Source organism: Cyprinodon tularosa, unplaced genomic scaffold, assembly GCF_016077235.1.
Source record: "Cyprinodon tularosa strain WSP-4 unplaced genomic scaffold, ASM1607723v1 ctg525, whole genome shotgun sequence".
NCBI classification, from domain to species: Eukaryota; Metazoa; Chordata; class Actinopteri; order Cyprinodontiformes; family Cyprinodontidae; genus Cyprinodon; species Cyprinodon tularosa.
This window is the reverse complement of record NW_024039258.1, coordinates 751682-776375: the sequence shown is the minus strand read 5'-3', so window position 1 is coordinate 776375 and position 24694 is coordinate 751682. Positions and strand designations below refer to the sequence as shown.

At 36.9% G+C, this 24694-nt stretch overlaps 1 protein-coding gene across 1 annotated transcript in view; it reads left to right on the top strand.

Annotated features, from left to right (window-relative positions):
- The window catches only part of pip4p2 (phosphatidylinositol-4,5-bisphosphate 4-phosphatase 2), a 28457-nt gene extending 5287 nt beyond the window's left edge, over window positions 1-23170 (top strand). The window contains exons 2-7 of the mRNA XM_038304072.1: window positions 3470-3618; window positions 6684-6790; window positions 7612-7735; window positions 13540-13592; window positions 19237-19327; window positions 21865-23170. Of these exons, the coding sequence (XP_038160000.1) occupies window positions 3470-3618; window positions 6684-6790; window positions 7612-7735; window positions 13540-13592; window positions 19237-19327; window positions 21865-22008 (668 nt within the window). The 3' untranslated portion in view covers window positions 22009-23170. The remainder of the gene's footprint in view (window positions 1-3469; window positions 3619-6683; window positions 6791-7611; window positions 7736-13539; window positions 13593-19236; window positions 19328-21864) is intronic.
- Window positions 23171-24694: the final 1524 nt, after the last annotated feature.

Genomic DNA, 24694 nt, shown 5'->3' with positions numbered 1-24694 from the left:
TGCCTTAGAATTCGTTATTTATAATTACATTGGAGTGGGTGTCGCAGCCATGGAGGCAGACATCTTTGCGCTACGGCAGCGCAGAGCCAACAAACTAGCGATTGCGAGATCGCCCATTACGCTCGAAAGTAACTACGGCAAGTTGAGAGAGATGAACTGAGACGGTACTGAACAATAGATGGCAGTATTAAAATTATCTATGTAAGCAAACCTCATCACTTGAGAAGGTAGGTGATGCGGACGTTGTGGAAGACATTTTGTCCCGTAACGCTCGCCGTACTGTTGGGGGGGAGAAGCGGTGGGGGGGAGATGTTCATGTTGCTGCGGTCTGCAGTCTGGATGATAGATGTCGCTGAAAATTACACACTGTAGCTTTAAGATTTTTAAACAGAGCTGCTGTGAGTTAGTTAAGATGTCAAAAAGAGGAGATTACAGCAGCAAATTATCTCTTTACCTCTTTGTTGAAGCAGAAGCCATTCATTCTTTTTGTGTTTTTTCATAGTTTGTTAAATTTAAGCTTGTTAAAGCCAAATTGAACCCAGGTTGATTTACAATTATTTTTATAAAACCTTAAAGTTGGTTTCTAAAAGGAAATTACATAAATAACATAATAATTAAATAATAATTACATAAACATAAAATAATGTTCAGGTATGAAGTTTTTACATTTTATATTTAAAAAAAATATGTTGAATATTATCATTCTTAGTAATTATTTTTACCAGTGCAGCAATCAAACGTCTCTTACACTGAGCAGCTTTCTGCTTGTTTTCATTGCTGTTGTGATGATGACTTTATAGTCTTTGAGCTTGTCAGGCCTCCTTTACATCACCCTAATTTTTCCCACCTTCTACAGATTCTCAAACACATTTTAGCTCTGAGTCTTCACTGCAAAATAGCTTTAACCTAAATCTGTGCACCTTATCACACACATTTTGGCTCTGTTCTAAATTGAAAAACTTCTGGGAGCCCATTTTAAAATTTCTCTCTGACTCTTTATGTATTAGCATTAAACCTGAGGCCACGATCACGATATTTGGAATATCATTGCATGAAAATTTTCATCACAAAATTAAAAATGTAATTTCTTTTTCCACACTTCTTGCTGGAAGACAAATTTTGTTTAAATGGAAAGACACACACCCGCCATCCTTTAAGTTATGGCTGGTTGATCTTATGCATCATTTGACATTAGAGAAAATCAGATTCTCTACAAGAGGCTACACCCACAAGTTTTTCAGTGTCTGGCAACCTATTCTGAACCACATCAAGGTTATGGATCCTACACTCTTTTCATTGGAGTAATACACATTGTCATATTTTGATTGTCCTTAATGGTGCAACAGGAGGGTTGTTTGAGGGGTTAAAGGGGGAAAATTGCACTAATGTACTTGAAATTGTATTTTTCTTGACTGAATGGTTAATAAAAATACTTTGGAGAAACTTAAATCTGCCAGGGTTTAAATCATTCTGAGGTTAACTTCACTAATTTTCAAAATTTACATCACTAATTTCACCCCGCTACCTGCTGAATTCTGTGTTTTGTTTCTCCGTTTCCCTTTCGTTGAAATGTCCCTTAGATAGGAATGAATTGACATCGTGTAGCAGATAGATTATTTTGTGCCTTTAAATGAAATTGGAACAAAACAACCAAGGTGCAAAATGACAAAGAAAGGAAATCACTAAAACTCACAGAAGCCTCCACAGCAAATAGTCTTGCAGCTTGCAAAGCCTGTTAGCTGCTGGGGTTTGATAACTTTACTGATTGGGAAAAAATTAGAGGCTTCCAACACAGGAAATCTATACGGTTTAATGATAAGTTGATCAATTTTATTACACCAATCTTAGGTCCCTTTCTAATGCGGCCTTGACTTTCAGATAAGGGGGGATGGAGGATCCATGCTGTGGTAACGCTGCCTGTGGTTGTAGTGGGTTTGTCCTCTTGTCTTACTTCTGGCTAAAAGGACATAGAGAGAAAATCTATAGAGTGGATTCAGTTTCAGACATGCATTAGCACCACAGTTGTGCAAAAGGAAGAGGTAGATTTAAAACCAGGCCTGTTCTCAGACAGATACAATGGATGGCTTTCTGTCTACATCTTGCATCTAAATATGTATTATTGCACAATAGATTCGATTTAAGTCTTTTTACATGGATTTTACAAGTTCTTATATCTGTTCTCACTGGGAGCATCCCGTTTTTGGGATGCTTAAGGTGTAATTCTTCAAGGATTATTTAGATGTTGACAGGGAGCCCCACCTGTCCCTGTGGGTCCGACTGACTGAGAACCAAATCTCAGAACCAAATTGTTTTACCTGTTGAAGACTGAAACCATATGTGCATGAGACAGTCCTCAGGAATGATGGTGTGTAGAGAGCTTTAGGTTCATTAGATGAAATTAAGGGGGGGGAAATGCAATCACTTAAAGATGAAATTCTAAAAATGCATCCTCTCTGTCCATTACTTGTACATCAATTAAGAATCCCTGCAGGCTTATAAAGGCATCAACCAGGACTGCATACACAGATGCACATTCTTTTAGCTCAATTTCAAAACATGAGGTAAAGGTTGGGGACTTGAATGCTTATCGTCTTGCATTTCCATTATTTTCTGGTTGATTTAAAACCATTATAAAATGGTGCATTTCATTTGTTCTACGTTTTTATGTTTCAGTATTGGATCAGTGAATTGATAAAAATACCAACCAAGTTCTAGAATATAGGTAATTTCTCAGTTTTCACTATTGATCAGTTTACTAAGGCTTGGTTCTTTTAGATTACTAAAGAAATGGTCACATATTATAAACCTTTTCTCAGTGGTGTATAATGACATCTTATTTACCCGAATAAACCCTCCTTCCCCATAAAGATGTTAAGTTTTGGATAATATAACATAGTTATGAAGAGGATTAGAAAAATGCAGACTGGTGTTTAAGGAGTCATAACATCAAACCTTTCTGTGTTGTTTTTATTTTTTATTTATTTTTACAATATTTTAAATGTGTATTTTTGTTGTCAATGTTTCAGCTCTTCTGAACTTGTGACTGTCTCTAGGTGGTGTAAGAAAGATAAATTGGAGTAGGATTAATCCTTAAGCAGTTTGTTTTCCTGTTATTTTCTATGAAGAATTCCTCTAAATTAAATTGAAGTAAAAATCAAAACCTAATCTCTCTGTTTCTTTTTTTTTATCACACTTAAATAAAAGAAATTTCAATATTTTCTCATACATAAACAGAAATACAGATCAGAAGTGGCTTATAAATGTCTACAATAAACAAGCAGAACACAATTCTCCATTCAGTCACTTAGAAATACAGATTTAGCTTTCACCCTTAATTTCTCTGAAGCCTGAGTTCCTATCTGAAAACTCCCTGACCAAATGGAGGGAGTCAGACAGTTGATGCTGCTGCTGTGTGTGTCCAATGCATGGCATTAACCGGGATCTCCTTCTCCTCTTCTTCCTCTGAAAGCCGAACTACCTCCTCCTTACACAGCCATCGCCAGCCCCGATGCCGGCGGTGTGCCTGTCATCAACTGCCGCGTCTGCCAGTCCATCATCAACCTTGATGGCAAGCTGCACCAGCACGTCGTCAAGTGCACAGTCTGCAACGAAGCCACGGTAATTTATCAGTTCATTTACTATTCTACCTTTCTATCGATGTCTCCCATCGAAATGTAGCATCATGATAAAAATGTCACACCTCTCAAATCTTTTTACATTTTATCACATTAAAGCCACTCACTCCAGTGCCTTGTATTAGGATTCTATGGCACACTATAAGAAAATAATGATTAATTCTGAAGTTGAAGAAATTTTTTCACTAATTTTTTTTACAAATAGAAATCAAAACAGTCTGGCATGAATATTTATTCCCCTCCCTATAGAAGCACATTGTGCTGCAATTAAGTTTTAAAGTCTTCAGGGGTTTGTTTCTTTAAGCTGTTATTGTCTAGAGACTGTGACCTAAATCATTCAACTGAAGCTACAACTGTGTGGCCTTTTTATTGGTCTCCTTATGAGAGACAATTCTCTATTCCTTGACATCTCATAGTTAATAAATGCATAAATAAAAGAATAAAAATGTTATTAAAAACACTACTTCATTAAAAAGCACATCACAAATGAGGTTCCACCTTTTGCTGTAATTATAGCTCCATGTCTTGGTGTTTGTCTTTAGCAACTTTTGGTTTCTAGTGACTTAAATGTCCACCTGTGTTGATTGCTTGTGAACAGCAGTTTTCAGATAATGCCACAGATTGTCGGTCTGGACTTTGACTGGGCCATTCTAACAAATTAAAATGTTTTGTTTCAAAACAACCATTGTAGCCCTGGCTTCATGTTAAGCGTCGTCGTCCTGCTGGAAGGTGAACCTCCGTCCCCGTCTCGGGTCTTTTACAGGCTCCTAAAGGTTTTTTGCCCTGGCTGATATCCTGTGTTTGACTCCATCCATCCTCTCATCAACTCTGACCATCCTCCCTGTCCCTGATAAAGAGAAGCAGGCCCAGAGCATCATGCTGCCACCATCATATTTGACAGTGGGGATGGTGTGTTTAGAGCGATATGCAGTGTTAGTTCTCTGCCACACAATTGCATTTTCACCAAAAAGTTCAATTTTTGTCTCATCTGACCAAAGCACCTTCCTTCCCGTTAGACATGTCCCAGACATGGCCTCTAGTAAACTGCAAACAACACCTCCTATAGTTTCATTTAACAATGGCTTTCTTCCAGATATTTTTTAATAAAGACCACGTTTGAGCGGCGAACGTCTAATAGTTGTTCTCTGGTCAGATTCCCCACTTGTAGATCTATGTAGTCTATCCAGTCACCATGAGCCACATGGCTGCATCTCTGTTTGTGCTCTCCTTGTTCAGCCTGTGAGCTCAGGTAGAAGGCCTTGTCTCGGTAGGTTAAAAGTTGTGCCAAACTCTTTCCATTTCGGATGATGGATTCAAAATTTTTATGTTCTAAGCCTGGGAAATCTTTTTATAGCCTAAGCCTATTTTAAACTTCTCCACAGAGAACTGAGTTAATTGGACCTAATGATGCTATGTCCTCCCCAATGTTTATTTTAACCAACATCTGAGGCATTAGATTACACACTGTTGAACCCTATTTAGTCATTAGCAATCATCAGGCAACTTCTAAGGGCAATGGGTTACATTCAGAGAAAAGGGGATTGAATACATTTGCTCACCATACTTTTTGTATTTTTTTATTTGTTTAAAAGTGCTTAAAATCGTTTATAGATTTATTTCCATTTTGCAGTTTTGTACCACTTTTTTTTGCACTTTCATATTAGACTCCAATAAAATATATTTCTGGCTATTTAAAATATACTTTTGCAAGCCGCTGCATGTTTATAACCTATTTGGATTTTGCAGTTAAAAATAGACTTAGATTTTACTTCAACTCTAGGGACTAAATAATAATATTGTTTCAACACTTACGCCACTGAATAATGGAAAATCACGTGATACATTCAGCGCATTGAGAAATGACTACTAATAAAAGCTTATAAGGAAGCAGAGCTCATTCTGGAGTACAATTTCAAATAAAGAAGTGAAAGCAACTATGTCATAATAAAGTTTAGTAGATTAGTAAAGTGTATTCATTAAGCACCTTTTACAGATAGAACTAGGGCTGAAGGATTTGGTCAAAAATCTAGATTGCTATTTTTTTTTTTTTACCAACGTTGAGTTTTCATTTGGCTTTTCCTTTGCACTAACTACAAACTTCTAGATGTGTTTTTTTTTTAGGGTTTCAGTTTTTTGTGATCTTGAGAGCTTGCTTCTCCAGAGTTCATTGTTGTAGTACTGTACTGTAACCGCTGTTCGAAAAAGTGCTCTCTTCTACTTGCATGTTTCTGTGAGGCACAAAACTTTCTTTAAGTGTTCCACCACCTAAAAAGGGCTGCAGTTAGGATTCTAGGGACTTCTTCCTTTTAAATGTAATGTGACTAAAATTGAGGGCCTCTGCAAATTGAAAACTCTCTTCTGTTAAATTTGGATTATATTGTAAATGCAAAAATTGCCAAAATATGGACAAAGCGCTGTGTAGAAAAACGAATAAAATGGCAGTTAAGATCAGATGCCAGTACAATTAAGATGAAAATAGAGATTGGAATAAAACAATAAAAGAAACATTAAACAAAAGTAATGTTTGAAAGAGTTTTTTTTTTATTATTTCACCTTGAAAGAGTCCATGGAGCTAACAAAACGTAGCTGTAGAGTTAAACGGTTTCACAGCCTTGAAGCCAAAGACTGAAAGACTCAGCCTCACTTGGTCTTTAATCTGGTGCTGGACCAACTATTAAAATCATAGAATGTAAAGGAAAGCATCAAGCAGCTGTGCATTTTGTTGGAATAAATCAGTAATCTGGACCTTACAGGTTAGAGCTCTATATGTTATTGAACTGAGACAATTAGTTGCTGAAATCTGTCTGGTTTGGAGATGTGAAAGCGAAAATTGATCCAAACCAATAAACAGAGCATCATACTAATTTAATCTGAGCAAATAATCAGCAATAAATCATATATGTTGAGTAGACTGATCAGAAGCTACTCTGAAGTGTAGAAAACAAACGGTTTTAAGAAAAGCGGCTAGACCTATATTCAGCTTTTATATCCGAAGCGTTAATCAGCATAATTTTATAAACTTTCTCTGTGCATTTTGTTCTCATTCAGCCCATCAAGAATCCGCCCACAGGGAAGAAGTATGTGAGGTGTCCTTGTAACTGCCTGCTCATCTGTAAAGACACGTCCAGGAGGATAGGATGTCCTCGGCCAAACTGGTGACTAACACATTAGTTGCTTTTCTTTTTCTTGTGCTTAAAGGATCAGAACTTACACATGTGCTACTGCTCAACACCAACAGAATAAAATTATTTATTTCCAGTATTAAAGCAGATGTAACCTTCCAAGAACAGCAATGATATGGCTTTAAAAATGGCTTCATTTTACTTTTGTTTTGTTTTGTTTTGTTTTTTCAGCCCCCCCCCAAAAATGGGAGGATTAAAGTGAATAAAATATATATTATTTATATTATAAGATATTTTGATTGCTCAAAGGATAAGTTGAAAAAAGTGAAACCTGGATAGAGCAAAGAGGTTTGGACATTGACATGGGATTTAGTGGAACGTCCCGCTTAGACCATTATTGTTAAGATTTGTTCAAAAGGTGAAATAATACATATTTTTTTATAATATTTTATGTCAATTGCTTGAGATAGTTGTAAAAACTGCAGCACCAGGTAGTGTCAGTCACAAGATAAAAAATTACACAAGTATTTGAATATCTATAATTAAAAACCAAAAAAATACAAAAATCCCATTTAAGTATTTATAAATATTTGTTTAAACATTTAAAAAGTTTAATGAGAAAAATTATAGAATACATATATACAGAATAAAATAGCTGAATTGAATATTTGTAATAATACTTTAGAGAAGCTTAAATGCTAATATCTAATATTTATTACGGTAATAGATTTTTTGGTTTGTGTATATTTGCAGTTCTTTGTTTCATATTTCTTTTCTCCTAATAGCGAAATCAAAGTTCCTTTCCTGGCAATGCTTTGACCCTAATCCTGTTTTACGGCTCCTGCTTCCTGCAGCAGACGCATCATCAACCTGAGCCCGGTGATGGTCATCCCCGAGGAGCAGCCCGCCCAGCCGGCGCTGCCCATTCAGCCCGAGGGAATGAGAGTGGTCTGTGGTCACTGTGGAAACACCTTCCTGGTAGGTTAACCCACAGGCTGGATACAGACACAGGTTTGACATGTTAAAGTTGCTCTGATGTTGTTAGTATGCTAATAGTACTAGTTCTGTAGTAGAGTATTTTATGTTATATGTCACCTTTGATGTTGTTGCAAGTCTTTATTTCAGCAATTTTTAAATACCGATGCTGTTCAGTCCTCTTTAGTAGGAATCTTTCCCTCACATTAATGAACGAGGCTTGGAATAAGCTCTCCCAATCTGCCAAAACATCAGGAATTCTAATAAGATCTGGGTTTTTTCTACAATTAAAGCGATTCTGCTGTAGATCTTAATGAATGATTGGACTCACCATGAGGTTGATGTATACAAGCTGTCTAAACCTTCAGCTTTTTCACTTGACAAAAACTTCCAGCCCTCCTTAAAACCAAACATTGTAATGTGGTAAGCATAGGCGGATCTACTGGGGTGGCATGGGGTGGCAAATGCCACCCTAAATGACAGCCTTGCCACCCCAACTGCCACCCCAGTTGGCGGTAGGGGTGGCGAGGCTTATAAATTATGGATCATTTGAGAATTACGACCGCTAATTTCTAATGTCGGACTGCAGTGAATGCAGCACGACATGACGCGAGAGTGACTGAGACTGATTGTTTTGAAAACCGAATGGGGCAAAGCGAGGGAGCCAGGGGTGATGGGGAGAGGAGAAACGGGATGAAACAGGTAAAAACTGATTAACTATCTATCGAGAAATGAAATCATAATGAAAGCACAATGTTGCTAGCATAGCTGCAATGCTGATTTTGAGATGATAAAAATCAGGTTGCAGAACGTTATTTCTCTATCTATGATGTTAGTTAGGCCTGACGTTTCAGGCTCATAAAGACATATTTGCGGTCAACTATGACAAAAAAGAGACTATCAAGTTTGGTTGTACTTAAATCAAAACGCACAAAGGCTTTGGATCTAAATAAAGTTGTGAAGCGTTTTGCTGAGCAACATGGAAATCACTGCATTCAGCTGTTATAGGCATGTTAACTTTATGTTATGCTCTCTGGTGAGCCTTTACAGAGCCGTTACATTTTGTTTTGGCACCTGAGAAAATCTGATATTTCCTTTAATAAAACCAAAAGTGTTAAAAGTTAAAAATGTGATACTGGTGTGAATCCTGCTTAATATGAAGCAGTGTTGTTGTTTCTTTTTTTGTACCGTATATATAATATGAAACTATCCAGAAATGACCTGTATGAACCTACTCACAAGCAAAATGTATTTTTATGTTGCTTCTTTTCAGATTTGTGGAGATTTTGATGTAACATACAGAACCCGCCTTTTTGTTGATTTGTTGATACAGCAGTATGGAGGACCAACTCTGCCATATTTAAAAATAAATACAGAAATAAATAAATGCTTAATAAATAAATAAGCATACAATTAATTGCCACCAAAAATACAAACAACAAATAAATGTAAGTAGAAATTAAATTATACAGCTAGTCATAAAGGTATATAACTCTTTTTATTTCTTTGCCTTTTTAATATTTACCTCATTTATTTTTTTGTCATTTATTATCTTCAACTTCATTTTTTAATTACTTATATTTCTAAGTATTTATTTATGTGCATGTTATCATATTTTTGTCTGTTTTATTCTTCCTTTGTATTTTTTTACCCTAGTTATTTCTTCGCCGCTATTTCTTTCTGCCTGCCCTTTTAACATTTCTGCCTGCCATTATAATATAATTTCTAATTACATTTATTTGTTGATTGTATTTTTGGTGGCAATTAATTGTATGCTTATTTATTTATTGAGCATTTATTTATTTCTGTATTTATTTTTAAATATGGCAGAGTTGGTCCTCCATATACAGCTCTATCTACAGCATATTTACATGCATGAAATGTCCCTTTCATGTTGCCTTAACTGCTGTATGTCAAGTTACTGAGGAACAAATGGGGTAAATGTGTGTTCAGAGTAAACATTACATAGATGTCCAGTACCTTGTACGGGTGCCTTGACCCATTTATTTCTACTGTGTAGTTCTGCTCACTTTAGTACAGCTCAGTCCATAGATCTCTGATGGGTAACGTTTTTCTTTCTATCGTTTCTTCTTGTGCAAATGCTGCAAAGCTGCCTCTCTGACAGTCAATCTTACACATCTGCGACTCAGCACCTGTGTCTTACCTTAATACCTTTCCTGTCATAAGGCCCCTCTAGAAGTAGTGTTATCATTCTTCTATCTCCTATTAAGTGAGATCACATTGTACGATGTATTTCTAATATGAACTGTTTCACATGAAACACTAGTACTCTACATACTATTCTCACCAAACTGTGATAACTGTGATTAAATTCAGTGTAAACAAATGCCATATGTTGCCACCCCTAAAAAATTCCTGCCCCCCTCTTGCCACCCCATAAATATGTTTCTAGATCCGCCCCTGGTGGTAAGGGACAGGCAAACTTAAAATAGGCAATTTTACAGCTTTGTTTTTGCTTCATGGTTTGTTGAACATATAGATAAGTTAAACAAACTGGAACATTTACACTCAGATTTCTAATAGGCTTTAAAAATTGGCGTAGAGGAGAGGAGAGTAGAGCGTTTGTAGGAACACATATCATTATCAGCCGGGTTCTTTGTTTAGAAAGAGTTCTGCATCGTAACTGACCCAAAATATTTTCTTGGTACACGGAAAACACATTATTGTCTTAAATAGATCACAGCTGTTGCTATTATAAATTCCTGAAGCTGTTTTAGTGTTGCGGCCAGTCCCCGGCCCGTTTTCATGTTGTTGTGGTGACTGTTAATACTAACTCATGGTTTATACAATATTTAATATTTTCTTTTCTATTATTTGTTTTCCTGTTTGTAACCTTTGTATGAAGTCATGATGATTTATTTGCAATCTAATACAACAAATTCTTGCCCTTATCTAAAGGATACAGATGGGCAAATGCTAGAATAATTCAACTTGGACACATGAACTTCAAAAGTGTAAATTCCAGTTGACTGAAACTAAATCAGAATATTCTCTATGCAACCATTTTATTTGATTTTATTCTTAAATAGTTTCCTCATATAATTTCTATAGAGTATGTATGTTTTTCTTTGGTCTCTCATTATTTAAAGCTTACATTTTGTAAAGCGTAGGCACTTTATAGATCTACTTTACAGTGGATAAATGCATCTATGAAAAACATTTGACTTTTAAAAGAATTGTGGAACCACTCTGGGTCACTTATTCTTTTCAAGTAGTTTGAATCAGCTTGATAACATTCTCCGAAATAGAAAATGTTTTTGCAGATTAGTTCTTGCTTATGTGCAGCTTATTTCGCCAATCTCTAAGATACCGTATTTTCACGACTATAAGGCGCACCTAAACGTCTTTTTTTCCCCTCAAAATGTGGGGTGCGCCCTATGGTGCGGTGCGCCCTATCTGCGGACGTTGTTGAGACCACCATGAGTATGTGAGAACCTTAAAGGGGGAAGTGTGGGCGTGCCTTGTGTATAAAAGAACAGGTATGTGCTTTATGCAGAACATTGTTGTCTTAACAACCCTGGAAATGGCAAAGAGACACGCCTATGAAGCCCCGTTTAAACTGAAGGCTATCAGCTACGCAGAGGAACATGGAAATCGAGCAGCTGCGAGAGAATTCAATATAAATGAATCGATGGTTCGCAAGTGGAGGAAGCTGGAAAACGAACTCCGACTGGTGAAGAAGATGCAGCTGAGTTTCCGCGGACATAAGGCGAGGTGGCCCGAGTTGGAGGAAAGACTCGAGCGGTGGATCGTGGAGCAAAGAACGAGTGGGGCCAGCGTTTCAACGGTCACTGTTCGACTAAAAGCAGTAAAGCTGGCGGAAGAAATGAAAATTGAAAATTTTCAAGGAGGTCCATCGTGGTGCTTCCGTTTTATGAAACGGTGCAATTTTTCCATCCGGACCAGGACTACAGTTGCTCAGCGACGTCCGGCGGATTATGATGAAAAGCTGGCGAGCTTCCTCTCTTTCTGCAGCAAACACATCGCTGACAAAGTCATCCAGCCAAGCCACATCACCAACATGGACGAGGTGCCGCTCACTTTCGACATCCCGGTGATGTCGGATTTAGCGCAGCTGTTTAATTCAGAAACAGAGGATGAGGACTTTGAGGGGTTTGATTAATACTCTGTAATAAATACTTGAATAAAGCACAATCATACTCAGTTTTGCTCCCGCTCTATTTTTCTACCTGAAAACTTAATTCAACAGCAGCCTCTGGGCCGCGGCGCATCCGGGCTCACCTCCGCAGGTGTTTTTTCATCTAAATAATCTAAATCTTTTTAAGTGAGAAAGTCCACCTGAAAATTTAATCATTGCAGTCAGTTCATCCAGATTATTATCCTGCCTATGTTTTAAGTTAATTTATGCGTCAATAAACGAAGAAGAAGGGGAAACTGGCATGTCGGATTTAGCGCAGCTGTTTAATTCAGAAACAGAGGATGAGGACTTTGAGGGGTTTGATTAATACTCTGTAATAAATACTTGAATAAAGCACAATCATACTCAGTTTTGCTCCAGCTCTATTTTTCTACCTGAAAACTTAATTCAACAGCAGCCTCTGGGCCGCGGCGCATCCGGGCTCACCTCCGCAGGTGTTTTTTCATCTAAATAATCTAAATCTTTTTAAGTGAGAAAGTCCACCTGAAAATTTAATCATTGCAGTCAGTTCATCCAGATTATTATCCTGCCTATGTTTTAAGTTAATTTATGCGTCAATAAACTGTATCAGAGGAGTAATCACAGCCCTGTGTCATCAGCGATGTGTCTCTCATGGGCCGGTTCCCAGGTTTGAATAATACTTTGTAATAAATACACCTTGCAGCTTTATTTGCTGTGATCAGTGGGAATAAAGTAGTTTTAATATGTTTTAAGTGGGAAAATCCACCTGAGAGGACATGTACCTGTATATAAAAAACGCGCCCTATAGTCCGGTGCGCCTTATGTGTGTGTTAAATACAGAAATGGCACACATAACTGAGACTGCGCCTTTTAGTCCGGTGCGCCTTATGGTCGTGAAAATACGGTATTTAACTAACATGCTCACTTCCAGTACCTTCAGCAAAAATATGCAGAAACTAAGCCACTATTTCACAGACTTACATTTTTAAACTCACTACTGTTCACCTCTTAATATTGTCACTTGCGGCCTCCGTATTGCAGCGAGGACGCCAGGTCATCTCAGTCGATGTCTGGTCTCTCCAGCGACGGCTCTCCTCCAGCTCAGCAAGAGGTTGAAAAAGAGCTGATCTTGCTAGTGGAAATATTAACAACAGCCTAACCTCTATTTAAAACTATGGCTCTTTTTAAAGCTAATATCACTCTGTGCACATTTGGCTTTCAGAGAATTTTATTTAGAAAGAAAAAAGTTGATGTGTAAATGAAAACATTGCTGCTTATTCTAATACAACTATATTTTAAATAATCTTTTCACTGAAGCCACATGTCTATAGTTAAACATTTCTCTTCCCTAACAGTTGAATTATGCTTATTATTATGCCGCTGCAGGATATTAATTATTTAATTTTTACTGCTTAAACAATAAATAAAATCACAACTAATACAAAACTAAACATACATAAGGTGTGAATTATTTGAGGTGCTGATTTTACCAATGATAGATAGTTGCAAACACTCAATACAGATTTATTTTTAAATCAGTACCCTTCAGTTTTTTGCTGATTGTACTGAAAACTAGAATAGTGTGTTTAAATATCTGCATTGATGCATTTGTAAACACTCCCTGAAGTTGAAAATAATTGGTTGTTTTTGTCTTTGTCCCCCACAGTGGATGGAGCTGCGATTTAACACTCTAGCCAAGTGTCCACACTGCAAAAAAATGTGAGTCTTCAAAATAACTTGACACAAGAAGGGATACGTGTTTTTACCATTTATGCTCACCAATGCTTAGCCTGTTTTTTAACACGTTTGAAAAGGTTTGAACATTAGTAACCAGTGGATACACCACCCAGCCGATATACTGATATATTAGTGTTATTTATATTGGAATCAGCGGATAAAATGCATTTGTTTGCTGATTTAATAGTGCATTCAGCGGTCATGTGTTTATATCACATAAGGGGCACGCATCATCAATCCCTTCATTTGCTATCCAGTTTTGTTTTGTTTGATTTGTTAAAAAAATTCTCTTTTGTTAAATTGAGACAGAAAAATCTGTATTTGTCAATCTCTCATAAACATGTTTAGGGGGATATTCAGGAACCATTTTAACTCAGTTATTGTCTACTAAGATGCATGTAAATAATTGCTACTGTCCTGAACCATTAACCAATAGGCAATTATGTCTGCTAATGCTAATGTTCAGGCATTATAGCTACCCGATCCGTCCCGGCACATCTGCAACCAGATGTACATCCGGGTGTCCTTAAATACTGTAATTATGGTAAAACTAGTTATTTCTATCCTTAACTCACTAAAGAATGCTAATACAAATCTTTAAAAACATTTTTATGAATTTTGTGTGACAATTTTTATGCTTTTAACATTTTTTTTGTTAAACTGCTTCTCTGACGTCATCATACCTGCTCAGAGCAGACGGGCAAAATATGATTAAACCATCTTTATCTGCATTGTAGTTGCGCACATGCAAGTAGATACATGTCCAGGTCGCCCTCGATTTTATTTTCTAAAAGAAATGCCTACATTACGTTTTTTTCTCCCCGAAAATAGTAATTGTACTAAACTATAATGTGTTAAAGGTTAATAATGTATTTTCTTAAAATCCTTTCTGTTTTATCACTTGTTCCTGCCTCATCTGTACGGGAAATGGGATCATTCGCCAATTCCGGGAGCTAACATTTTCGGCTTTCGATTTAAATATAAATTTAGTCTATTTGAGTTTTATGTTGTCCTTTCGTGCTGACATTATGGTATATGGTGCTTAATCTACAAATAGTGACAACTAAAGTGCTGATAAACACGGTTTAATCATATTTTGCCGGACTACTCAGAGCATGTCCAATGATGCAGTTCAACAGAGAAAATGTAAAAAGCATCAAAATTGTTTCAGAGAAGTCATAAAATATTTTTAAAGATGTTTCTTAGCATTCTTTAGAGAGTTAAGGATAGAAATAATAATTTCAGTACCATAATTACTTAAATTATGGAAACCCAGATGTATATCTGGTTGCACATGCGCAAATGAGCTGATGGTATAGATCGTGCTTCCAGAACAGATCTGGTAGTGCCAATTAAGACTGTGGCCACCTTTTATATTTGAGGCAGCTTTGCTGGATTTTGAGTTGTTTCTTGAGGAAACGGTTTATCAGATGTTTTTAAGCAGTTTCTAAATCATTAAAACCCATGAATATATTTACTATTTTCCCTACAGATCTTGAAAAATAATGATAAAATATCTAAAGCATCATCAGACAAACAGAATACAACCATCTGACACTGTAGAAAATAATCTCTCTCGATTAATTTACCTTAAACTTGAGTTATAGATGTAAAGAAAAACACATATATTGCCATTAGCCCCTTATTAAAAGAAAACTATTTAGGTACGCTACTACTTCACTACTTCAGAGGTAAATCTAAGCTGGACGTTGCTTTGGTGATGTAATAAAACCTTATATAAAGATTTAAACCTGCTGCATTGAATGCTTTAGAGATCTGGATTTACATTGTGCAGAGGAAGGGAAGTTAATCTAGACATGTGACAAGAAGTATAAAGGGATTTGTAACATGATCGTAAGGTTGTCTGGTCACGGGATAAAGAAGTGCTTTTTTTTTAACAGTCAGAGTTGTTTGAGGATGGGAGATGCATTGGTGTCAGTGGACATTCTTCATCCTCTGCTGCATCTGTCTACATTTATTTTCATCCTTCTGTCAATATCTGTGGGTCTTTCCAACAACTCTGTGGTATTCTGGGTATCTCAATGGGAGTCGTCTTCCACAAAGACTCAACAAATATTTTACAAACAATGTGAGACTTTTATTTTTCTTTTGGAAAATCCCACAGTCATTATTATCTAAGAAAGTTATCATACCAGAAAAACTGAAATTTGTAAAGACTGTTTAATTAAGACAGTTAATAATCAACTCAATATGTGGAAAATGCTAAATTGAAGTATTGCTTATATTTCAATTTATTTTTGACTGGTTGGAAATCAAGAAAATTCTGGCAAATATAGCTAGATAATTACATTTTTGGCACTACTTTTAATATGAGGTGGAGCTGTATGGTACTGTATGTATACTGGAAAAAGAAAATCACTTGATATCATCAGAGACAGAGTTAAAGGTGCAGCAAGGTTGTAATTTCCCAACAAAACCAGTATGCACAACACCATTGTTAGAAGGCACATTGCCTATTAAAGGTTAGGAGGGAAGATCAGAAATGGAATTTCATTTGTGCGTCTAAAAATTATGAAAACAACAATCAAGCCTGTACATTTTGAAAGGCCTGGGGATTCTGTATTTTTTCTGCAATGTGAGGTACCAGGCAGTGGCGGCTGGTGAAAAATATTTTTGGTGGGGCTGATATAGCCTAGTGTATGTCTCCAACTAATCCGGAATAAGAATTCAAATAAACAACTGGACAATACATACAATTTAACAGTAATGATTTAATTTACTATATAATAACAGTAACAGTGATGATTTGGGTCACTGAGATGGGCCTCCAAGAATCCAGGCTCAGTCGGGTTACCGGTGTTGGTGATTTATTGTGCTCAAAAACTCAAAACAGGGTGCAAAAGAAACTAAACATGTACAAGATACTCTGGGCCTCAGCCTCCCTCCAGTTACCAGCAATGTAACAAAGAAACAGAAAACAAAAATTGCCCACAGCCCTCATTAAATAGTTTAAGCCCCTCACCTCAGGCTCTCTTATTTCTGATTTCTTCTCATAAATCAGTTTTGTCCATATATTACCTCCACAAACAATTGATGTACAAAAACAAATAATTTTTACAACTTAGTTATTTTACACAGATTCTTTGACTTATTCAATTACACCAAACTGGGTTTGAACCCAGCAAAGACGCAGCCAGACTGAAGATGACAAGTCCCCGTAGCATAAACATGTACACACCCACACCCCCCACACACCCACACACACACACACACGGCTAACCCCACTGAAATATTAAGTGTGCACCCTCAATACGCCAGCAGGTAACCAGGACAGCTTGTGTGTTTTAAGTTAATGGAGCTACTGGTCTCAGAGCGAGCGGATTGGTCCTCACAAACACAGTATAACAGGAATATGTGTGTTTGCGCGCAAAGTTAGAGGATGTGGATTCCTCACAGTCACAATAACCATGACATGAAATGTTCATATCCTACAACAGGGATGTTCTTCTGGCAAACGGGTAGATAAATAAGGATCTCACCGAATTTGGTGGAAGCTGCATCTCGTTCGTTACATTCGCCATCTTCCCTTTAACTGTCTGCACCTGCGCTTGGGTTCAGAAGCCTGTTCAGAAGTGCAGTATTTTCAGCGCCCCAAGACCGTAAAGTTCTGAGATGCTGATTGGCCATTAAATTCACCTAGCAATAGTACATGATTGACAGATTATCTGCAAATGTGGGTCTGTCTGATCAGCGCCCCCAGAACAGAGACGGTAGGAGTCTGTCTGTGGAAATCCACAAATTAATGACAGTAGATAGGGAAATGTAGTTTATATAATTTGTTTTGCTTATATGTAAACACTCTAGAGAGTAAAACTGACATTTATGAGTTAATTTCTAAAAATATATTTTACGTTTCTCTCTTCTTATCAGGGAGGGCGGTGCCCCAGCGCCCCCTATGGGCCGGCCGCCACTGGTACCAGGTTAGATATTTATATAAAAAACAAAAAACAAAAGACTAGTATTTCTAGGGACCTGGATTTTAACTGATATTTCATCATTCAAGAAGACTTTTTTTTATTATATTTTAGAAATGTAAAGACAATCATTACGGAAGACTGCTTGCTTGCCTCAAATCCACAAAAGGTCATTGCTAAAGAGGTCCGTTCTTGTGATATATTCAAATATAATGAGATCTTAGAGGAAGCCAAAAAGTGTTATTTTGTTCCAGTAAAAATGAAAATTTGCATCCTTAAAAGATGTAATCATCACATAGAGGTCTGACTCATTTTCTTTCTGTATTCAAGATTGTCTTTTAAATGGATATATATATATATATATATATATATATATATATATATATATATATATACATACAGTTTTTAAATTGTTTGAGAAACTGAACTGAAAAAAAAACTGATTAAACAGATCAATCTGCTAAATCTATATACTAGTTTTAATTTTTATTAAGTCACTAAAATGTGCTTTTCAAAGTTTCTCATCTGCTGAATGCATGTGGCATCTAAGGCATCTTCAATGGGTTGTAATTATACCGAGGGTGCTGATATTTGATGTCTAAATGAATGAGAAGATCTGATAAAGCAAATACAAATAAAACAAAAAAAGGAACCAGCAGGTTTTTAGAGGCAGAGATGAGAAAGCAGATCACTTTCATTTCTGCAGGAGTTGGCCTCTATGTCATTAAAGAAGAAGTGAGCCAGCGGAGACAAAAACGACTCACAGGTCAGACTTTACCGAAACACGATGTTGGTTTCGTAGTCTTAAAGTCTCGGTGGGGGAATTTTTCCTTTTTTATAATAGAAAAAACATCTTAAAATAATGGAATTGATTTTGAAACATTTTAAGAATCTGGGCGACAATCTGACGTTTTCTGTCTTCTAAACCATAGAAACCTGCCATTGTCCATTTTTATTTGAATTAAAGAATCTTAAAACTTTTTCAGCTCTTCCCCAAATGCTCTTGTCATTGTCTTCAAGTTGCAGCATCATTTGAAAGGGAAAGTTTCCTTGTTGCTCAGACATGCAGTCATTTGTACATTCCCATTTTTCTCTAAGATTGTTTTGATGCACATTATGGCAGACTTTTCTCCCTTTTGTATTAAGGGTCTCTAGAAAAAAGGCAGAATCCTGAGGATGATGAAGAGGGAACAGAGAAGGAGATTAAATGTTAGGGGGTTCAAAAACAGGATAGTACCGTAGTCTAATTATCAGGTGACCAGTCCTCCGACCCCCCGCCCCCCCTCAGTGATCTGAAGTTTAGCGATCGCTCAAGAATGCTCAAGCCCAGTCACATGAGGGGCATGTGAGTGCAGGGAAGGGAGGAATGAAGTCAGAATGATGCAGGGGAGAGTGGGATGCCAGCTCTGACGGTTAATGGGGCCACTGACAAATATTTGTTGGTGTTTGAATGATATATCCTCAGCTGGAGCTGCACATGCGATTGTCCTTATGTGAAATGGGTGTTGATGTGCATTAGAATCACATAATCTTTCAAATTTATTGATGGTTTTTTAGAAAATCCTTCATTCCTTCTAAATAGTTTCCTCTTGCAAGGTCCTCTTGGGCATATTAACTACATATAGTAAAGATCTTTATTTTTTCTCAGTCTTTTCTCAAGTGAAACATTTTCTTCTCACTCTTCCATGCAGATCATCTGTTGGCAGTGCTCTGCCCAGGAGGCGCTGTTGTGCTTATATAACTATAGGAATGATCTGCATTTTCATTGGAGTGGGTTTAACAGTAAGTATGGCCTGTTCTTTTTGTTTTATTTTGTTTTTCTTTTAAAATGTATTGTTTTCTCACACTTTTCATATCTAAATCAATAGTATTTACATGCTTATTCATTATAAGCGTGGTGAAGAGAGACTGTTTACCTGTGCCAGCTCAATACAGTAGAATACATTTAGGTCCTGGTTTTGTTACAGTGAACTAGTACAGCTAGAATTGTATATATATATATATATATATATATATATATATATATATATATGTATGTATGTATGTATATATATATATCAATCGAATTTATTTTTATCTGTGTAAATATCAGTCATCCCTAATCTGTTTAGTCTTCTGTTCTTCAGTTTATCTCTCCCTCTGTCCACCCAATGCTCCATCTGTCCATTTATTGCCTCCATTCATCTCTGTCCAACTGTTCAGTTTTCCAACTGCTTATATTTCCGTTTCTATTCTAGTTTAAGAAAAAAACAAGATACCTTTTGAAAAATAAAGTTTTCTGTGCATTACTATTTAGCCCCATTTACTCCTGTTCCCCTTAAATGAAATCAGCATAATTCCAGCTCCTCTCTCTTGCCTTTGCGCTTTGTTAGCAAACATTACTCAGTAAAGACATAAAGTATAAGGAAAATAGCATAGTTAAGCTGTAAAGCAGCAAAGCATAAGCTTTGAGTGCTTCAAATAACTCTGTTCAATCAACCAACAGCAAATTAAAACAGAAGATCTCTTCTGCAAACCTACCTAGATCTGGCTGTCCATCTTGACTAACAGACTCAATAAGGAAACCTTGTTTAGAGAAGTAGGTGAAAGGACTACTGTTTGCGACTATTTCACAAATCTGGTGTAAATGAGACAGAGGTTGGTGCAAAGGTTTATCATCCAACCTAAATGTTTGGAAAAACAGCCCAGTTCAAGACTAAAGGCTTATTTATACTTCGAAACTAGGTTGTCTGCGTAGGTGTCGCAGTAAACAAAATCCGTCCCCGCCCCCTCGGCTGACACTCCACTGCACCTCTCCCAAATTGTAACTGACCGCAGACAGGAGGCTGGCTTGTTTTTATGACCGAAATTGCGGAAAACAACTCGTGAAGTTGGATCAGCTAGAAGAGCGAGGTGTGGAGAACGCTGGGACCCTTTTTCCACCTGGATCCCTATTTTTCGCCGTGACATGACTGCTATTTTTCGCTGTCATGTCCCTCCGTTGTCAGGCTAAACTCGTCCCCACTTCCTCATCGCCTTTGCCGTATCTAGACACACAGCGTATATAGCACAGACCACACTTCAGTATTGTGCAAAAATCAAAAATGTCTCCATCAAGCTCACTGCAACACACTGCTGCAGGAGGATAACCAGCCCTTTAGAAACATTGAGAATGTTTAATGATCCAGACTGACTGAAGTTGCAATGAAGATTGGCTTCTGTAAATTATGCATAGTTTAATCAATCAGTCAGCTTTATTTCCATAGCATATTTAAAAACCACAGGGGTAACCAAAGTACTTTACATAAAAACAGGTTAAGAATAAATAAAAAAGATTACAATAGACATACTAACCAGGTTCACAGCAAGAGTAGTGCCGTATAAAACTAGATCAGTGTCAAAAGCCAAGGTATAAAAATGTGTTTCCAAAGAGATTTAAAAACAGCAGAAGAGGAGGCCTGTTGGACACAATGTAGGAGCTGCTACAACAACTGTTCCGTCCCCGATGAGCTTCAGCCTAGTTTTAGGGACAGTCAGAAGCAGCTGATCCACAGACCTAAGTGATCAAAGAGGGCAGTGAAGCTGAAGCAACTCAGACAGATATGGTGGAGCGAGGTTTGTTCAGACATTTAAAAACAAACGCCAGCTTAAAATGAATTCTATAATAAACAGGAATCCAGTGAAGAGATGCCAGGGTGGGTGAAATATCCTCACACCTGCAGGTGTGTGTAATGAAGCGAGCAGCACAGTTCTGCTCAAGCTGCAGACGGGCAAGAGATACCTTGCTGCAGTGCATTACTTAGTTTAGTCGAACTGCGATAAAGGTGTGGAGAAATTTCTCCAGGTGTCACCAAGAATGGCTTCTCTTTGGCAAAGTTGAAAACTTTTCTGAACAACACTCCTGAACTGTTTCTCAAATGTATTATTGGATTCAAACTTTACCCTCAGATTTGTGACACAGTCCCTGATTAGATACAGATCCCAAAGGACGTTCAGCTAACTGTAAGAAAAATGAAAGGTATAGTGGAGGATTTTTGCTAATTTTTTGAAAAGTCCCACCCCCTCAACTTAAAAAAAAAAAAAGCACATGCACAACCCTTTACCCGCTGCCAAGAGGGAATGCCTATTAAATGCATGCAAGAGCACAGCCTTATGTCAACATATCCCCAGAATGATTGACAATTAGGAGGAACACTTATTTTTTTGATCCACTTGGAAAAAGAACATCCTCCAGAATACCTTTAAGGTTAATAATGTGAAAAAAATTAAAGGGTACAAGCATCTTTGCAAGGAGCTGTATGCCTTGTATTTAATTTTTTCCCCTCCCTTTGATCGGACAGGTTGGGACGCGGGACTTTGCCAGACGTTACAACGCCACCTACGTGTCCTGGGCCTTTGCCTACCTGCTGGGTCTCATCTGCCTGATACGGGCCTGCTACTGGGGGGCTATCAAAGTCAGCTACCCAGAAAACAGCTTTGCATAGAGTGAGAATAACCCCACGAAGCTGAGGGTGGCCCCAAGTGCAAAGTCCTGTTTTGTTGTTATGCTCCCCGCACATCTTAAAATTTTAAAGCAGTCAGGTTGAGTTTAGAAGCATAGAGTGTGAGGAGAAGTGTTTGCTTGGAGAAACAAAGTGGGGGATTTGTATTGTGATTTACGCTTGGAAGGTTTTTAACCCTGCCGTCTGTCTAAATCCGGTAAATGTTTAAATCCTGACAATGTCCTACAAAGAACCAAGAATCAGAAACTTGTAAAGATTGAATTATTTCCTTCAGATGATTGGATAGATGTTTGGTGCAAACCCTCTTTTTCCAAGTTATTTGACAACTCTATTGGAATTTAGAAACTTTAGATCAGTCTCTTTGTCAGTACTACAGTAGCTGGCACTAATTTCAGTTTGATGATCAGATCCAAATGAGACAACCTCCCTCCCATTTGCACTGATAGTTTATGCAAATAAAATAGTTTTGCTGCTAGTTAAAATCCAGCTACTGAGAGTTGCACACTCATACTCTATTACAACCACTCTGACATAGTATTCTATTATTTTAATGCAGATTTTTTTTAGATGATTGTCATTATATACCCATGCGTGCCAACTTTGCTGCACAGTAATAGTCTTGAAGATAAATACATTTTTATTAAAACCTTTTTTCTGTTCTGTGCCTGCAGCTTTTAAAAGAGCAATACCCCTTTCTGGTTGTTTTCATAACAATCTGGTTATCTGCTTTATGATTCTTAAAGTGATCCCATAAAACATGGCGTGGCTCAATTGTGCATGTTGCCTATATCTTGTTGCTGAAGTGGTGTCCTGCTCCATTTCAGATGGGATCATGGCTGTGATTCCTGTTTTTTCTGCGTGTGTTAGAATATAAACCCTCCTTCATCTGCTTAGATCGCTGCTCTCTGACCTCCATTGAACTTTGTGCTATATCCCGTCTCTTTATCTCCAGCAGCGGGCAAAGTTTGAACCTTGTTTTGAATGTGATACTGATGATGATGAAGTAGGTAAAAAAAACAAAAAACAGAAAATACTTTGTACATAGCCTGATTTCAGTAAGAGTGAGTAAAATTGGGTGGAAGGAAAAGATGGTTCATGAGTCTTTTTAAAAACAAATAATTTATCAATAAAATGTGAAAACTATCTACTTCATTGTGTATTTTTTTTGACTAGGATTAGGATTTTAGTCTAAAATGTGTGTTTATTTTTTGTTGAATTATATAGATGAGGTGCACAGCAGTGTAATCCTTGATTTTTGTATCCGCTGCAGTGAAAGTACAAAGCCAAAAAGAAAAAGAATTATAAAACGGGTTGAAATCACAGCAGAATTTTTTATTGTTTTTTATTAAAAACAAACCTAAACCCCAAAGAATATCCTTTCAGATTGGGGGAAAAAAAGATGGAACGGCTGTAATTTTAGTGCCAAGGATTCATAGATTTTTACATTTTTTTTTTTTTTACATTTTTCGTGTTGGTGTTTCTCAATATCATTTCACTTCTAATTTAAAGTAGGTTTTTATCCTGCAGTAGGTGAACCTGAAGTCTTTTCCAGCCCTTCATAGGTTTCTCCTCCACAGATTTCTCAATCAAGCCTTACATTAACTCTGACCGGCTTCCCAGTCTCTGCTTAAAAAAAGTATGACCATGTCAACGCTGGGTTTACTTTATAAATTTGATCACCTTGACAGTTTTTTTTCTAAATTTTTCTTTTGTTTCATTAATAAACTTAAAAAAACTTTAAACTTTACTCTTCTTTCTTCTTTTGCTAATTTCAAACACTGTCCACTACTCAATTTCACCAGCAGAGGGCTCACTTACCGACTAATTGCTCTCATTTAGCTACCATCTTCATGGGACCACATATTCATGCAGTAAACACAAGATAACCCTGACAACTGATTCTGTAATTAACTCATAAATTAAACAACATATTTAACGAAAATATTTAAATATGTTGTTTAATTAAAAGTGAAATATTTTACAGTAAATACAGTAAATTAGCTGTAAGGAACAGCAGAAATGAAAAACCAATATTGTAATGATTATAATATAGGGTTACACTAAAGAGCAGGACTTTTGAGATGGAGATAAAAAAAAAGGAACACTTAAAATAAGGATGAAACATTAACTTTCACATTGACTGTATAAAAATAACCTGCCGTTTCCCTACATTAAATCCCAATGGTACTGTCATAACTAGATTTTCTTACTACTAGACTGATATTGTATAAGACATGGCCTGTGGCAGGTAGAAGATCCTTTAAATCTACTTTTTATTTTGGCAACTTAGATAAAAGTTTAACTAGTGTGAAGGGAAACATCTGTGAGAAGTGGCCTCATTATGTCAATAAAATGCAGCCCCCCTTCAAAAGTTGCAGTACTGCTGAATTTCCAAACAGTGGAGCTGTTTTCTAATATTACTGACATAAATCTTCAGAAAAATTACTACAATGCCTTAACCTGATCAACTATGGTTAGATTTGAAAATCCTGCCAACTGTCTGCTGAGACTATAGTTATCCTAAGTAAAATCATTTGCAACAAATATCCTTCAGAATTAAACAATTTAATTAAAACAGTACCAAGGAAAATCCAGACAGGACAGGGATGAAGTTAAAGTATCTTTTCGACTGTTGAGTTGACTTTCTGAATGGCAGTATGGCACAACT